The sequence below is a fragment of the Hippopotamus amphibius genome, chromosome 6, assembly GCF_030028045.1.
Source record: "Hippopotamus amphibius kiboko isolate mHipAmp2 chromosome 6, mHipAmp2.hap2, whole genome shotgun sequence".
Lineage (NCBI taxonomy): Eukaryota > Metazoa > Chordata > Mammalia > Artiodactyla > Hippopotamidae > Hippopotamus > Hippopotamus amphibius.
The window spans coordinates 39,375,743-39,389,740 of NC_080191.1; the positions used below are offsets into that span (position 1 = coordinate 39,375,743).

General features: G+C 40.1%; 1 protein-coding gene and 1 pseudogene across 6 annotated transcripts in view; one reads left to right on the forward strand and one right to left on the reverse strand.

Moving 5' to 3' along the window:
• Positions 1-3,726: 3,726 nt before the first annotated feature.
• Positions 3,727-4,442, forward strand: LOC130854887 (splicing regulator RBM11-like; annotated as a pseudogene).
• Positions 4,443-5,894: 1,452 nt separating this feature from the next.
• Positions 5,895-13,998, reverse strand: part of SLC18B1 (solute carrier family 18 member B1) — a 29,800-nt gene continuing 21,696 nt past the window's right edge. For 4 of the 6 annotated variants that reach the window (XM_057739195.1, XM_057739192.1, XM_057739193.1 and 1 more), the window contains exons 10-14: positions 13,565-13,660; positions 10,431-10,505; positions 9,667-9,760; positions 9,518-9,570; positions 5,895-9,290 (exon numbers count right to left, since the gene is read on the reverse strand). In XM_057739195.1, coding sequence (XP_057595178.1) covers positions 9,224-9,290; positions 9,518-9,570; positions 9,667-9,760; positions 10,431-10,505; positions 13,565-13,660 — 385 coding nt within the window. In that variant the 3' untranslated portion in view covers positions 5,895-9,223. Of the gene's footprint in view, positions 9,291-9,517; positions 9,571-9,666; positions 9,761-10,430; positions 10,506-12,206; positions 12,292-13,564; positions 13,661-13,998 lie in introns of those variants that run through there. The other 2 variants (XM_057739194.1, XR_009054322.1) reach the window with 2 other exon arrangements.

Here is a 13,998-nt window from a genome sequence, read left to right on the forward strand (position 1 = left end):
TACCAATTTGTGATTAACGGGATTGATTACAAGGGTGAAAAGTTCCAATCAATTCAAAATTATTTGGACAAAGAGCCACCATAAAAAAATAGACATAGTTCAAATATTTGTTCCTAATTGGGAATCTCTTAAAATAGTATTCCACTGGACTTCCTAGGTAGCACAGTGGTTAAGAATCTGCCTGACAATGCAGGGGACTTGGGTTTGATCCCTGCCCCAGGAAGATCCCACGTGCGGAGCAACTAAGCCCATGTGCCACAACTATTGAACCTGTGTGCCGCAACTGCTGAAGCCCACTCGCCTAGAGCCCATGCTCCCCAACAAGAGAAGCCACCACAATGAGGAGCCCACACACCACAATGAAGAGTAGCCCCTGCTTGCAGCAACTAGAGAAAGCCCTCATGCAGCAACAAAGACCCAATGTAGACAATAAATAAATAAATAAATAGGTAAATTTATTAAAAAAAAATAGTATTCAACTGGGCTTGGTTTTCTGGTTGTAATAAGAAGAGTAGAAGCGTAGTTTCTGCTTTGCACTCCACTTCTTGGAGCCTCTATTTCTCATCTAAAAGTCCAGGTAATCACACCTGCTCTATCACTTTCACAAAGTTATTCTGAGAGTCAAAGACATATGAAAGTTCTCTACAAGATCATGATGAGATGACAATAATTAATACAAAGGGAAGACAATTTAGTAACGTAATGATCCTGACTGCATAACTCATTGTTAGGTCCAGAGAACTACTATTGTTCAGCCGAACAAATCTGGTCTATCTGGAGCACTGGGCTGAGGATGGGATGGGAAACACAGGACCTGGGTACCTACTTCTGGATCCTGCCCAGCTGGGCCTGGCAGACGTACATCCTCGGGGCAGTGAAGACACAGTAAGAGCACCAAGGCTCCGCAAAGGCAAGGGGTGGGTCCTGGCTCTGGTTCAGGCCTCAGGACTTCCTGGTCCGACCCCTCCCCCCAAGTGTGAAATGACATTAACAAAGATTTGGAAATAGCATTACAGTCATTGATGGCATTTCCTCACAGGCAGCAAGGATGACACATCAAAAAATAAGTAACCAAAAGAGAAAAACCGGGCCCTTCTTTTAAAACTATTTTCTCTTGATACTGTATACCCAAAAAAGGATGACTGTACCCTAAAAAAAAGGACTTAGTGGTAAAGAACAATGTTTCTGTCCCTGTCCCCATTGGAGACTTGCATCGGTCTTCAGCAATCCTGTCTGACTCAGCCTATGAGAAAGGAAACGGCTGCTTGAGCAGAACCAGCCTGAACTTGAACCGTCTTTGGGGGCCACATTCCACTCAGGGGAGGGGTGCTCCTCCAGCTCTGGACTTGGATTGGTGTTCAACTCTTCAGACCGTTCACGCAACTCAAATCAAGAGAGAATCTGAGAGAATAATGATTCATCACAGCCTGGTGCTCCCACAATAGATGGAAAGGGTTGTGCTGTAGGAAGTTGCTAATCGCCACCTGTTTTTGACCTGATCTCACACGGTTCAAACTACCCTTCTGCTTTCTGCTCTCAGAAGTTTAGGACCGTGGTATGTCGAGCTGCAGAAGCCCCTTGGAACTGGCAGTGAGCTCCCACATTGTCTGAGGGCCCCCACTTCCTCAAAAGAAAAATAGTAACAAGCTCTCTTATTGATGATTGACTTGCACATCGTTTATGTTGTTCTGATCCAGCCCTGCCAAAGTTTATTGACTTCACCAAGAGGAACTTTCGAAATGTCTCTTAGCTGGTGCTACAAACTGAATGTTTGGGTCCCCCCACCCCCGCCAACAAATTCATATATTGAAATCTAATCCCCAGTGTGCTGGTATTAGCTGGTGAAGCCCTTGAAAGCTGATTAGATCGTGAGGGTGAAGTCCTCATGAATGCGATTCCTGCCCTTATGAAGGAGATCCCAGAGGGTCCCCTTGCCCCTTCCACCATGTGAGGGCACAGGACCACCATCCGTGAGCCAGGACCGGGGTCTTACCAGACCTGAATCTGCCAGCACCCTGTTCTTGGACTTCTCAGCCTCCAGAACTGTGAGAAGAAGAAAAAAAAAAATCTGTTGTTTTTAAGCCACTCAACGGATGGTATTCTGTTGTAGCAGCCTGAACTGAGACAGATTCAAGGCTTTTGGTAAGGTCCGGATGACTGCCACAACTGCCACAGATCCCTAGCAGCTGGGTCAAAGTCACGTGTTTACTCATGTCGGCAGACGTAGACGCCTGCATTTGAAAGGGTACATATGCTACAAAAATAAAACTTAAATCTCAGGTACTTACAGGGGAAATAAATGAAAAGATAGGTTAAAAATGGAAAAGCCTCAAGCAGTGGTACATGTATTGTTTTGGTGAGCAATATGAGGGCATCACAGTCATTCACCAACAATCCACCCACGTTGTTCTTCGTGGGCCAGAATGCGAGAAAGCACGTCTGAGGCCTGAGATGACTACTTACAGGTTTGGTCTAGGTGAAGCCCTCCACTCCCCTACGTCCTATCTGCTTTCTTTTTCCATGGACTGTGGCTCCTTCAGTCATCCCTGATTTTCTGTTTTGGTTTACTTTCTCGGGGGACAGCGGCTAGCCAGGGAAGTCTGACCCCTTAGACACCAGGAGAGGGAGTACGTATTTTATCCTAGCCTGCCAGCTCTGGTGTCCAGGTTTTTCTTTTAACTTTTCTGGCAACTCTATGTCTAGTCACAGAAGCCAGATGAAGCTACATGATTGCTACTGAACAATGACCAAATGACCAGGGGAAGTAACAGAGCAATAGAAGCTGGACATTTTCTAGACCTCAAGTGCTAAAGTGACTCACATTCACCCCGTATTTTTTCTTTTTAACATATTATTCTTCTACTGTAACACATATCCACTCTCGAACCTTCCTCCAGGTAGAGATAACTAAATTGTGTATGATCCTGCATCTAATTACAGTTTGCTTCCATGGCATGAATTTTTCCCAGTATATTGATGAGAGTCATGATGATACTGGGTAACGGTTAGTGGTATGGACCCTGTAGCCAGAATGCCTGGGTTTGAACCACGTGCTATCTGTGTGGCCAAGAGCAAATTATACTCAGGGCTGCAGTTTCCCTCACCCGCAAAATGGTGATAAATGTGCTGAATAGTTTTTGCTGTTATTATTATCTCGTGCCCACAAGATGGAGGCCCTATTGTGAGGGCAACGCCAAGTGCAGTGTTGACCCAGGTCTTTTAATCTCTCTGGTCAGATGCTCACCTGTTCTTGGCCACTAACTTGCTAAAAGAATGTCAATTAGTTCACATTCTCTATTTTCTCATTGCTCTGTCGCGTTCCACAAAGTCGTCCATGTCTCCTCTCTTCTACGTCAATCGGACCTGAATGGTTACTCCAGGAATTATTGACGTCTGTTTCTATGAGCTCACCTGGATGGCTTGTCCTCCAGCAGTCCCACAGATTCACCCTCTGATTAATAGCTCTCCCTATTTCACACATCATTCTATTTTTTTAAATCTCACACATACATACACACAAAACTTACCAAGAAACTGGATTACTTCTACGTTGCTGTTGGGAAGATGGTGAAATGGTGCAGCCACTCTGGAAAACAGCCTGGGGAGTTGCTTTAAGAACTAATCACAGCCCCACCCCTCCTGAGTGGTGCAGTCAAGCTTGGAGGTGGGGTGGGGTCACAGTGCCTCCTGTATCCTCTTGTTCCCTGTTCTGGAAGAGGAAGGTAAATGTCGGTGGAAAATTTAGAGGTCCCAGCGCGGGAAGAATTTCTTTATGAGCTGTTTCTTCAGTTTCTTATAAGCTGGGCCATTAACCAAAGTGACCATATTCAAAGACAAAGAAAAGCTGAAGTCTGTGTTGGCCTGCTTTGACGACCCAGAACATCTTATGCTTTGCTAAGTGGAATTTGTTCATCTGCTTTGCTAAGTGGAATTTGTTTATATGTGCAGTAACTGTTTGGAAGTTCTTGCTCTTCTGAAATCAACTAACCAAAGTCCTGAGAGCTGTATGAAGACAAATTCACCAGGTACAGGAATGAAAAAGTGTGGGCAGGTCTTCCTTTCTTATGCATTTTTTTTTTTTTTTGGCCAATTGATAATGTTGTTTTACCTCAAGAATACTTCTGCTTTCACAGAGTTTGCAGTGCATGCATATAATTAAATCCTGCCGCTTCCTCACTACCAGATGGCAGTGCCACTAAATGCACATCCCTGTCCTCACACTATTCGTGTTTCAGATCTCGAGGTCGGACCCAGCTCTTAGGAATGGACACACCGACAACCAGGTAACTCTAATCTTTATCGGATAAGTAAATAAAAGAAGCAAAAGCAAACCAGTAACAGCAATAGAAAACAACAGAGGAAATGGATACAGACATTCATTTCACTTAAGTTCTGAAAGTATAAGCAGGAAAAGTATTAGTATGATGCTTGCAAAAAATTAATAAACAGAAATCTCAATTAAATAAAGCTGGGAGACCAGAGGGGAAGCTCTCACACCTTGTGAGAATAGCAGAGCCCAACAGGGAGAAGAAAACTTCATCTTCTTTCCTGGCAAGAATTTAGCCCACCAAACACCAGGGGCTGTTTGTTTACCAGAGCCCTCCCAACTTCCTTTCTCCCTCTATAAAAGCACTCTCCTTCCCTTGCTCTGTGTGGACTTGTGCATGCCTTGCTATGGCTGCGAACCCTGAATTGCAATTCTCTGTTGATTCCAGATAAATCCATCTTTGTTGAAGAAATATTTGGCCATCTAGTTCTTTCAGGTCAACATGTTTAAATGAAATGGTTCCCTATACTGGTTTTAATTCTCTTAAAAAAAAAAATTCAAATTCATCCAACAACTGATTTCATGGTTGTCCTTTTTTTTCTTTTTTCTTTTGGCCCCACTGGGCGGCATGTGGGATCTTAAGTCCCCCGACCAGGGATCGAACCTGGGCGCCCTGCAGTGGAAGTGCAAAGCCTCAACCACTGGACTACCAGGGACGTCCCTCATGGCTTCCTGTCACATTATTATATTTTTGAAACATATAATAATGTGACAACTGATTTGGTATTCAAATTTATCTTGAATGACAAAAACTTAAAAATGATAATAATGTACTGCTTTTTGTATTTGTCATGCTATTGTTGACCACAATCAACAAGAAATACATTCTGGGTTATTTCAGTACTGCTGATGCAATTGCACTAAACTATAAACCAGGAGTTACTACTGAACATGTTTTCTTAGATTGTCACCTATAAATAAACTGGGATTCGAAGTGGAGCTGTGGATTTTCTCAAAGAAACTAGTGCAAATATTTTAAGAGTTGCAAGTTGTTCCTAATGAAAAACTGAATAAGTAGGCTTTTCTTTCATTTGTTAATACTTTAGATAACATTTTATTTTTTCTAAGTATGTTGTTTCTGGGTCTCACTCTCCTGCATATTTATTTCATAAACTGAGGACAGATGACAGTGATACCAAAGGAAAGCAAACTATTGTAACTCGTCTTTGGATCAGTCCCTTTTGCTATCATTGTATGTAAATAAAAGATATCGGCTTCTTTACTTCTTACTTATCAATTGTACTTAGTTAAATTAGCTGGCTATCTCAGTATTTATTACCCACCTCTTTTGCCAGCTAGATATGAGAAGGTATGTTTAACATATTTAAATCTTGATAACTTAATAAACAAGTATATAGAATATTGCATTGATGTATGCTATTTAATATTTATTGCCCAAATCAAATTTCCTATGTAAAATAAATGGATTATTTGGGGAAAAAAACTAATCATGCAATTACCATACATGTATTCCTGGGCATTTATCCTAGAGAAATGAAGACATGTTCACACAAAAACCTGTACATGAATGTTCATAGCAGCTTTATTTGTTTTACCCATAAACTGAAAACAATACAGAAGTCCTTCAATGGATGAATAAGCTGTATGTCCATACATGGAGTACTACTCAGTAAAGGACGAACTATGGGCACATGCAACAATGTGGATGGATTTTGAGAGCATTACACTGAATGAAAAAGGCAATCTCTGGGGGCTTCCTAGGTGGCGCAGTGGTTAAGAATCCACCTGCCAATGCAGAGGTCACGGGTTCAATCCCAGCTCCAGGAAGATCCCACATGCCTCGGAGCAACTAAGCCCGTGTGCCCAAAAAAAAAAAAAAAAAAATACAGAAATGGAGAAGAGATTAGTGATTGCCAGAGATCAAGGAGGGAGTGAGGTTGAGAAAAAAGTGTCAACATGGGCAACGTGGAGACTGGGAATCTTTCTTTATCTTGACTCTACCAATATATCCTGGTTAAAATATTGCACTGTAAGTGTAGCAAGATGTTACCATTGGGGGAACCTGGGTAAAGATCTCTGGGTATTATTTCTTACAACTGCATGTGAATCAACAATTATCTCAAAAATTTTTTAAAAGTTTAGTTAAAAAAATGATTTGTGATTTTTTTTAATTTGTCCTTTTTATTTTTCCTTTGGATTAGTCTGTATGTCATAAATGTATAGGTTGCAATGTGATCTTAACATAAAAGATACTTATTATTATATTCTACATTCAGTCTCATTTTTTAAAAAAGTTCTTTTAAGCTGGGCACCTTTGTTACATTTAGAAGAATATAAATATATATAAATATAAACACAAACACAGATTTCCTTTGATAGTTTTGACCTACCTTTTGGTCTCATTGTTCAAAGTTCTGCTATTATTTCTCATATTCTGAACTTTTTTGGTCATTTATTTTAATACTTTAAAATCATAAAACGAGGAAGGGGCAACGTTGTTTTTGTACAAAGTGGCTTTAAATACACTGGTATCCACAATAGATATTGACTGGAGTGTTGGGAGTGGGAACAAACAGTTCTCTCTCCAGAAAGTCTGGAATCCTTGCGTTGACCTTGAACTACTCTCTCAGTAGTCAACAACGCTGGTAACGGCAATAGGCTGACTGTCCTAAGTGACGCAAGGATGCCGGGTGGGGGCGGCGCGAGCCCGGGTGCTACGGCCCGTTTGGAGCTGCTGGATCCCTGCGGTGCTTTAATAGCGGCCCCACGTGGTACAAGTGGGAACTACAGGCATTCATCAGCATCCTCGGCCGCTGGGCGCAGACAGGCGGCCCTGCCATCGCCTGCAGCATGCGCGCAGGGAAGAAAAGCACTGGAGACGGGCCAGGACGATTTAATCAGGGCGATCGAGGCCTGGCCCTTTCCCCACTTCAGTAGGCCGGAGTCACACTCGTCCCGGTGCCGCTCCGGCAAGCGGGGGAGGGGTGACAGGCCACTTGTGCTTGACACGCACTGGACCACCCTCTGGAGTTCTCAGAGCAAAGGGCCTTGTGGGAGGAGGAGAATGAAGAGCTCATGGTATCTGTGAATATTCAGTTTTGGGAATTAATACCAAACAGTCTTCCGAAACAGTCCGTAGGTCCAGTTGCTGTCCATCTTCTCCAACCTGGGTACTGTGATCCTTTAAATTTTTTTTCTTCTCGTGGTGTGAAAGAGCATGGTTTAATTTGCCTCTTCCAAGTCTGTTTTGCTCCCATTCTCTCCCATTTCACTAAGAAGCACCGCTGACCACTCATGCCTTCACGCCCAGTCTTAGGAGTCGTCCTGAATTTCTCTCTCCTTCTCCCTCCATATCAGCAAGCCTGTTGGTTCCACTTCCAAACATATCCTTTTCTCTACTTCAGCACCACCTTCCTGATCCAAACCATTAATGTCTCTCTCAAAGCTTCCAAAGATTTCCCTCCACCCCTGGTAATTTGCATCCCCACTCATCTTGGATATGCAAACACAATGGCCATCCTGAAATATGAATTTAATTCCAGCATCCTCCATTCAAAAGCTGGTTCCTACCCACCCCCCCAAATTCCTCTGTTTACTAGATTCCAGCCATGTGGGCCACGGCCTTCTCTGACCATGTCACACTGTTTTGCACCTGCTAGGGAGGGCTCTGCCCTTAGAATGGCTGCTCATTCTCGCTCTTCCCAGCTCACTTCAAAAGCCCTTATCTAAATGAGGATCCTCACACCTAATCAGCTCCAGCCAATTACTCTTTCATATCACCAGGTTTGTTTTGTTTTGTTTGTTTTTTTGTTTGTTTCTATCATAGCATCTCTGCAAGATAACTAGAAATTCTGGTATTTATTTCTTGTTTGTTCCTTCCACTGGAATATTAGTTCCATAAAGGCTAGACTGTGTTTATCTTGATCACAGCTAAATCTGTAAGATCAAGCACAGTGTCAATTCAGAGAAGGCATTCAATAAATATTTTTGAATTAATAAATAGATAAAAAACATTTCTTCTACTAAAAAAGGGGGGTAAATGTGGCTACTACACCATGAAAATGCATCAGAAGGTATGAGAGTTGCACAGCAGAGATTCACTCACTTCAAACAACAGCATGGATTCTACATGAAGTCAGAGGAACTCCTTCCCTAACACAGAACAAGCATTTCTGTGGGCTCACTTGCTCTGGGAATAGGATACATCTTTTAGGAGTATGTTTAAAAAAAAAATGATAGAACTAAAACAGAGACATGAAGGGAAATACATAATATTATACTACGCATTATTCATAAATCCAGATCCTAATTCACAGTATGTTACAAAATTGGAGGTGTTAAGTAATATTATTCTTGTATGTTTCACACAAACAAAATTTTAAAAGAGCTGAGGGCCGCGGTATGCAATAGAGTTTTTCCATGGTAGGCTGGAATTTTGCCTTTTGAACAAAAACAAAAATCCCAGGACACAGAGAAAGCAAGTATTTTAAAAACTGATTTCACAGTAATTATTCTGTATATTTTGAGTTATCTTTATATTATTTTTAAGCATATCGAATCAATTCATTTCTTTCCCTGTTAAGAAAAGAGGTACATTTACAGAATCAGTGCCCTTAGAACAAAAAGTAAACAGAGTAAACAGGACACCCCGAGTCAGTAACATCTTCAAGGCCAAGTCTGGTCACTCAAAAGCAAAAACTTTTGTTGATTTTCAACAACTCTTCTCATACTTAAGGTTTCATATATGGCTGCTCTTCACGACAACAGTATGTGCAGCCCAACACAGGATCATCCAAAACTATGTTAACAATTTCAGGATGCTGGTGTGGAGTCCGTGGAGTTTTGAATATAAAAATTTAGAAAATCCTTCCAGTGCTGAAGTTCAAGGCCAGGAGCATCCACCTCCCAGCCCTGTATCAGTCGGGATTCCTAAGGCTACGTTTCATCAGGCAAGAGAGCAGTTCGTTCCTCCTCTGTGCCGAGGATATTTTGAAGTTTAGATCTACGTGGAAGGAAAGAAAAGGCCAACCTCAATATTTCTCACCTTAAAAAAAAAACTCAGTACCTACCTCTCCATCCAACTATTTCTGTAAGTGTGTCTATCAAATGATGAGGCTCAGAGTGCCCAGAAATCTCCAGACTGGAAGAACGGATGTAAAATGGTGTTTCTTTTCCACTCCCACAAGCCAACTTTTAAAGGGAGAAAAAAAACTCAAGAGTTGATCATACCTCCTTCTTCTCCTTGAGTGCTCCAATAGATAAAACAAGCCCATCACTAGTCCCTTTAACACAATGAAAGGTACTGGTTAGTGTCAATTACCCAAGTCATGTTTCTCCATAAACATATGAAAAATGAAATTAAAAGACTAATTACTCACACTTGTCAGAGCCCAGAAACCCTGTAGAGCAGCTGCCCATTCAAAACCAATTTTCTCATACAGAAATCCCCCCAGTGTTGGTCCTACAAAAGCACTAACAATGAAAAGAAGAAAGAGGATTATAGTGCAAAAAAAAGTTACTTCTTTTGCATAATACCTTCAATTCATTATATTGAAACTATAAACACTAACCAAAAACATCCAATTCCTGGACAGAGCATTAGGTATAATAAAATAAGTCTACCTGATAATGCTGATGTTTAAAATTTTTAACCAATCCTAAAATTATAACTGCTTCTGAAAAATTGGTGCCTTATATGAGAATTTTTAAAAGTTGATATGCATTCAAAAGAACTTTTATATTATTCTCTCCACTATTCTAGGTATTTGTCTTCAAAGTAACTCAGTACCTGCTTATTGATGATAGCTACATGGCCAGCATACAGTTATCCCTCTGGTATAGTAGAGAGTCAAAAATAAATACACAAATGAATGAATAAATGAATACATTTTCAAAACTGAGACAGGCTCTTGTTAAAGGAACTTTAAAATATCACTTAAATAAGATAAAGTATATGAGACCATTTTGATTACGTATTAAAACTGATCTTAAAGTCAGACAGCGTGGGTTAGAACGGTGGCTCTGCCTAAGTGAATTATGTGCCTTCTGGCAACTCATCTCACCTCTCAGTGTCTGAATTTCTTCATCTGTAAAATAGGGATAGCATTTTCCAACTTATGAATGAAATTCAATAGTTACTCACCCAACTGACCACATCGCACCAAAGAGACCTGACACAAGTCCCAAGGTACTTAATTCTTCTTCAAATCCATTTTCACTGCAAAGAGAGACAAGAGTGTTATCTGTGGTTAAAAGGGAAGCCTGCATGGAACAAAAGAATAATGTATGGTAGATAAACTAAACTAAACCAGGGATAATCTGGACAAACCCAACAGCAAGAACACGCCATTTCTAAAATAAAAAGCTACTCTAATTTGAAGATATTATTACAGTAATATTTACTCCAGGGTTTTCTAAAAATAATTCTAGTGCATATATTAAGAATCATGGGGGGGGTGGGATAAATTGGGAGATTAGGATTGCCATATATACATTAATAATAAGAAAAAATATCAAATTGTACACTTTAAATATATGCAGTTTATTGTGTCAATTGTATCTCAATAAAAGTTCTTTAAAAAAAGAAAAAAAGAACAAATGAATTAACTAAATGTAGATGAGATAAAAGTTTACAAATGAACTTTTTGACAATGATTATGTTTTATAAAATATATCTGCTTAAAATAGTTTCCAAAATCTTTTTGGTCACTTGAAACCGTAAACTAAGTTAAATGATGGCTATTCATTGAATATTTACATAATTTCAAAATAAGATAATATCCTGAAACATTAATTACTAAACAAAGGTCTAAGTTTATTCCCTTTGGTCTCTAATTATAGAGGAACAAAAAATATTTGGTTCTATTAGTAAGCATCCTTCTACTACATTGAAAAATTATACGATGAAGAAGCATATGACTCTGGAAATTATGAAATGACGTAGTCACAAGTTTAACATCTACAGAATGTTGGTGTGACAGAAAGTGCACAAACGCTTTTCTCAGTTTTTACTAGAAACTGAGGTTTCTAAGAGTTAAGAATTCTAATTAATATAAATAATCAAAAGCAGTAGGAAAAAAAACTGTATGCAAAGTATACAAGGAAAGTAGGGTGTGTTTCTAGTAAGAAAACGTATGAGGTATGGAGACACATTTTTGTTAAGAATTTAGTAATTCTGTCCTAAAATAGAATAACTGGTTGTTCCAGAATGAGAAAGACAAGAATAAAGGACAAAGTGAGGAGGGGGAACTGGATGAAAGTAGTCAAAAGGTATAAACTTCCAATTATAAGAGAAATGAATACTAGGGATGTAATGCACAATATGATCAATATAATTAACACTGCTGTACATGTTGTATGAAAATTGTTAAGAGAATAAAGTAATTTCTTCTGTTTCATGTTGTCTTTATCAGGTCTTTGACTACTTAAGAAAAATGAGTCTCTTCCGAATACTGTATATTATCATATGCGGAATCTAAAAAATAAAACAAACTGGTGAAAACAACAAAAAAGAAACAGACTCACAGATATAGAGAACAAACTAGTGATTACCAGTGGAGAGAAGGAAGAGGGGAGGACATGACAGGTGTAGGGGATTAAGAGGTACAAACTACTATGTATAAAATAAATACGCTACAGGGATATATTGCACAGCACAGGGAAGATAGCCAATATTTTATAACACCTATAATAGGAGTATAAACTTTAAAAATCGTGAATTACTATATTGTACACCTGAAACATATAATATTGTGAATCAACTATGTCTCAATTAAAAAACAAAACAAAACAAAAAAGAATCATGACCCACTTGCATTAAATGTTTATTAAAGTATATAAGTAAGAAATTCTTCAAATGAGATGAATGTGTAGAGAGAACGATGGGCAACTTTTAGAGAATACAGAGGCAGCTCCTTACTCCTAGGAGACCTGTTGAACTGACAGCCGCAGAGCCATCAGTCTTCTCCCTGCTCACGTTCACGCTGTGCTCCTCACCATTATGCCTACGAAACAAAAGACTGGTGGCCAAGTGACAAAGATACATGTGGTCTTCTTCCCCATTTTTGGCACAGAGACCCTAAAACCAGTAGAATTTCCTAACTCCAATGAAAGCCATTTAAAAAAAAGTGTCTTTTCTTATGTTAATGAGATGGCTTTGGGACCAGCACCCAGGTTGCCTGGAGAACAAGCAGGTGGTTAGAGAGTCGGAACTCTCAGCCCCACACATCCCTCCCCTATAGGGAGGGGAGAGGGGCTGGAGGCTGAATCAATGGCCAATGGCCAATGGTTTCAGCAGCACGCTGATGTAGTGAAGTTTCCATTAAAAATCCAAAAGGACTAGGTTCAGAAAGCTTCCAGCCTGGGAAACCAGAATGCTTTCATGTGCCACTGTGCTGGGCCCCGAACTCCATGAGGACAGAGGTTGCGTTGCTTGGGATCTCACCAGCCTATGTATCTTGTCATCTGGCTGTTGATCTGTATCCTTTAATGTCCTTTGCAATAAACGAGTAATGAGTGAACTGGTCTCCTGAGATCTATGAGCTGCTCTAGCAAATTAATAGAACCCAAGGAGGGGGGCCTTGGGAACCTCTGATTTACAGCCAGTGGTCAGGTCAGAAGCATAGGTAACAACCTGCACTTGAAACTGGCATCTGAAGTAGAGGGCACTCTTGTGGGACTGAGCCCTTAACCTGTGGGATCTTATGTTATCTCCAGGTAAAAAGTGTCACAGTTAATTGAACTGCAGGACACCCAGCTGGTTTCAGAGAAGTGCTTGGTGCTGTCAGGGAGGAAAAACCGACATGTTGGAATTGGTACCAGAATCATTTTACCTGGGCACTCGGTGCCCTTGTATGGACCTCCTCTCTGAGAGGGAAATGATGCTGAGGGCTTTCCACTGTGCTTTGGCTTTTTTTGAAATTTACTGAAGTATAGTTGATTTACAATGTTGTGTTAATTTCCACTGTACAGCAAAGTGCTTCACTTATACCTGCTTTGGCTTTTTAAAAGTATATCTATACTGAGGCATACACCAAGCCAAGCCTCTATCCACAATCCATTTTACCTAACACTGTATTAACATTACTATATATTTATAATTTATATTATTGTATTTTTGCTTATACTATTTATATCACAATATTATGTGACATGAAATCATTAAGATTTCATATTATAAAAAAAATCCAACATCCTACAAAATTGAGAAATTCAAGAAAACTTGTGATGTTTATTGCTAATCACAATATAGTTCTTTAAGCAATGGAAGTAACTTACTGTGCGCAACTGAGAATCTCTGGAAACGTTGGAATTAAACTCATTCCAGCAGAGATACCATTTATGACTAATATCAACACCAACAACCAGAGCTGACTGCAAAAGAGTTGTGGAGAAAAATTAACATTTACAGAGACAACAAAGCTTCCCACCAAGGAGGGCAGGCGGGATCTCGAAGTTTGTTTCACAGATTATATGACTAGTCTGGTTCTGACCCCCGTCTGATCCCATTTTGTTCAGCGATAGCACCTTGTAACTCCTTGCACTTTTGAGTGGGGAAACAAATCAATTCAGCCTGCTATCCCAATGTCTTTGGTCACACACGTCACATGCCTGGAGGCAACCTGCCTTCCTATCTACCATGTAAAAGCCTTTCAAAGTTGGTTAAAATGTCAGTGTTAATGTTGCTCCTTCAAGCGCTTGGCTTTGAAATT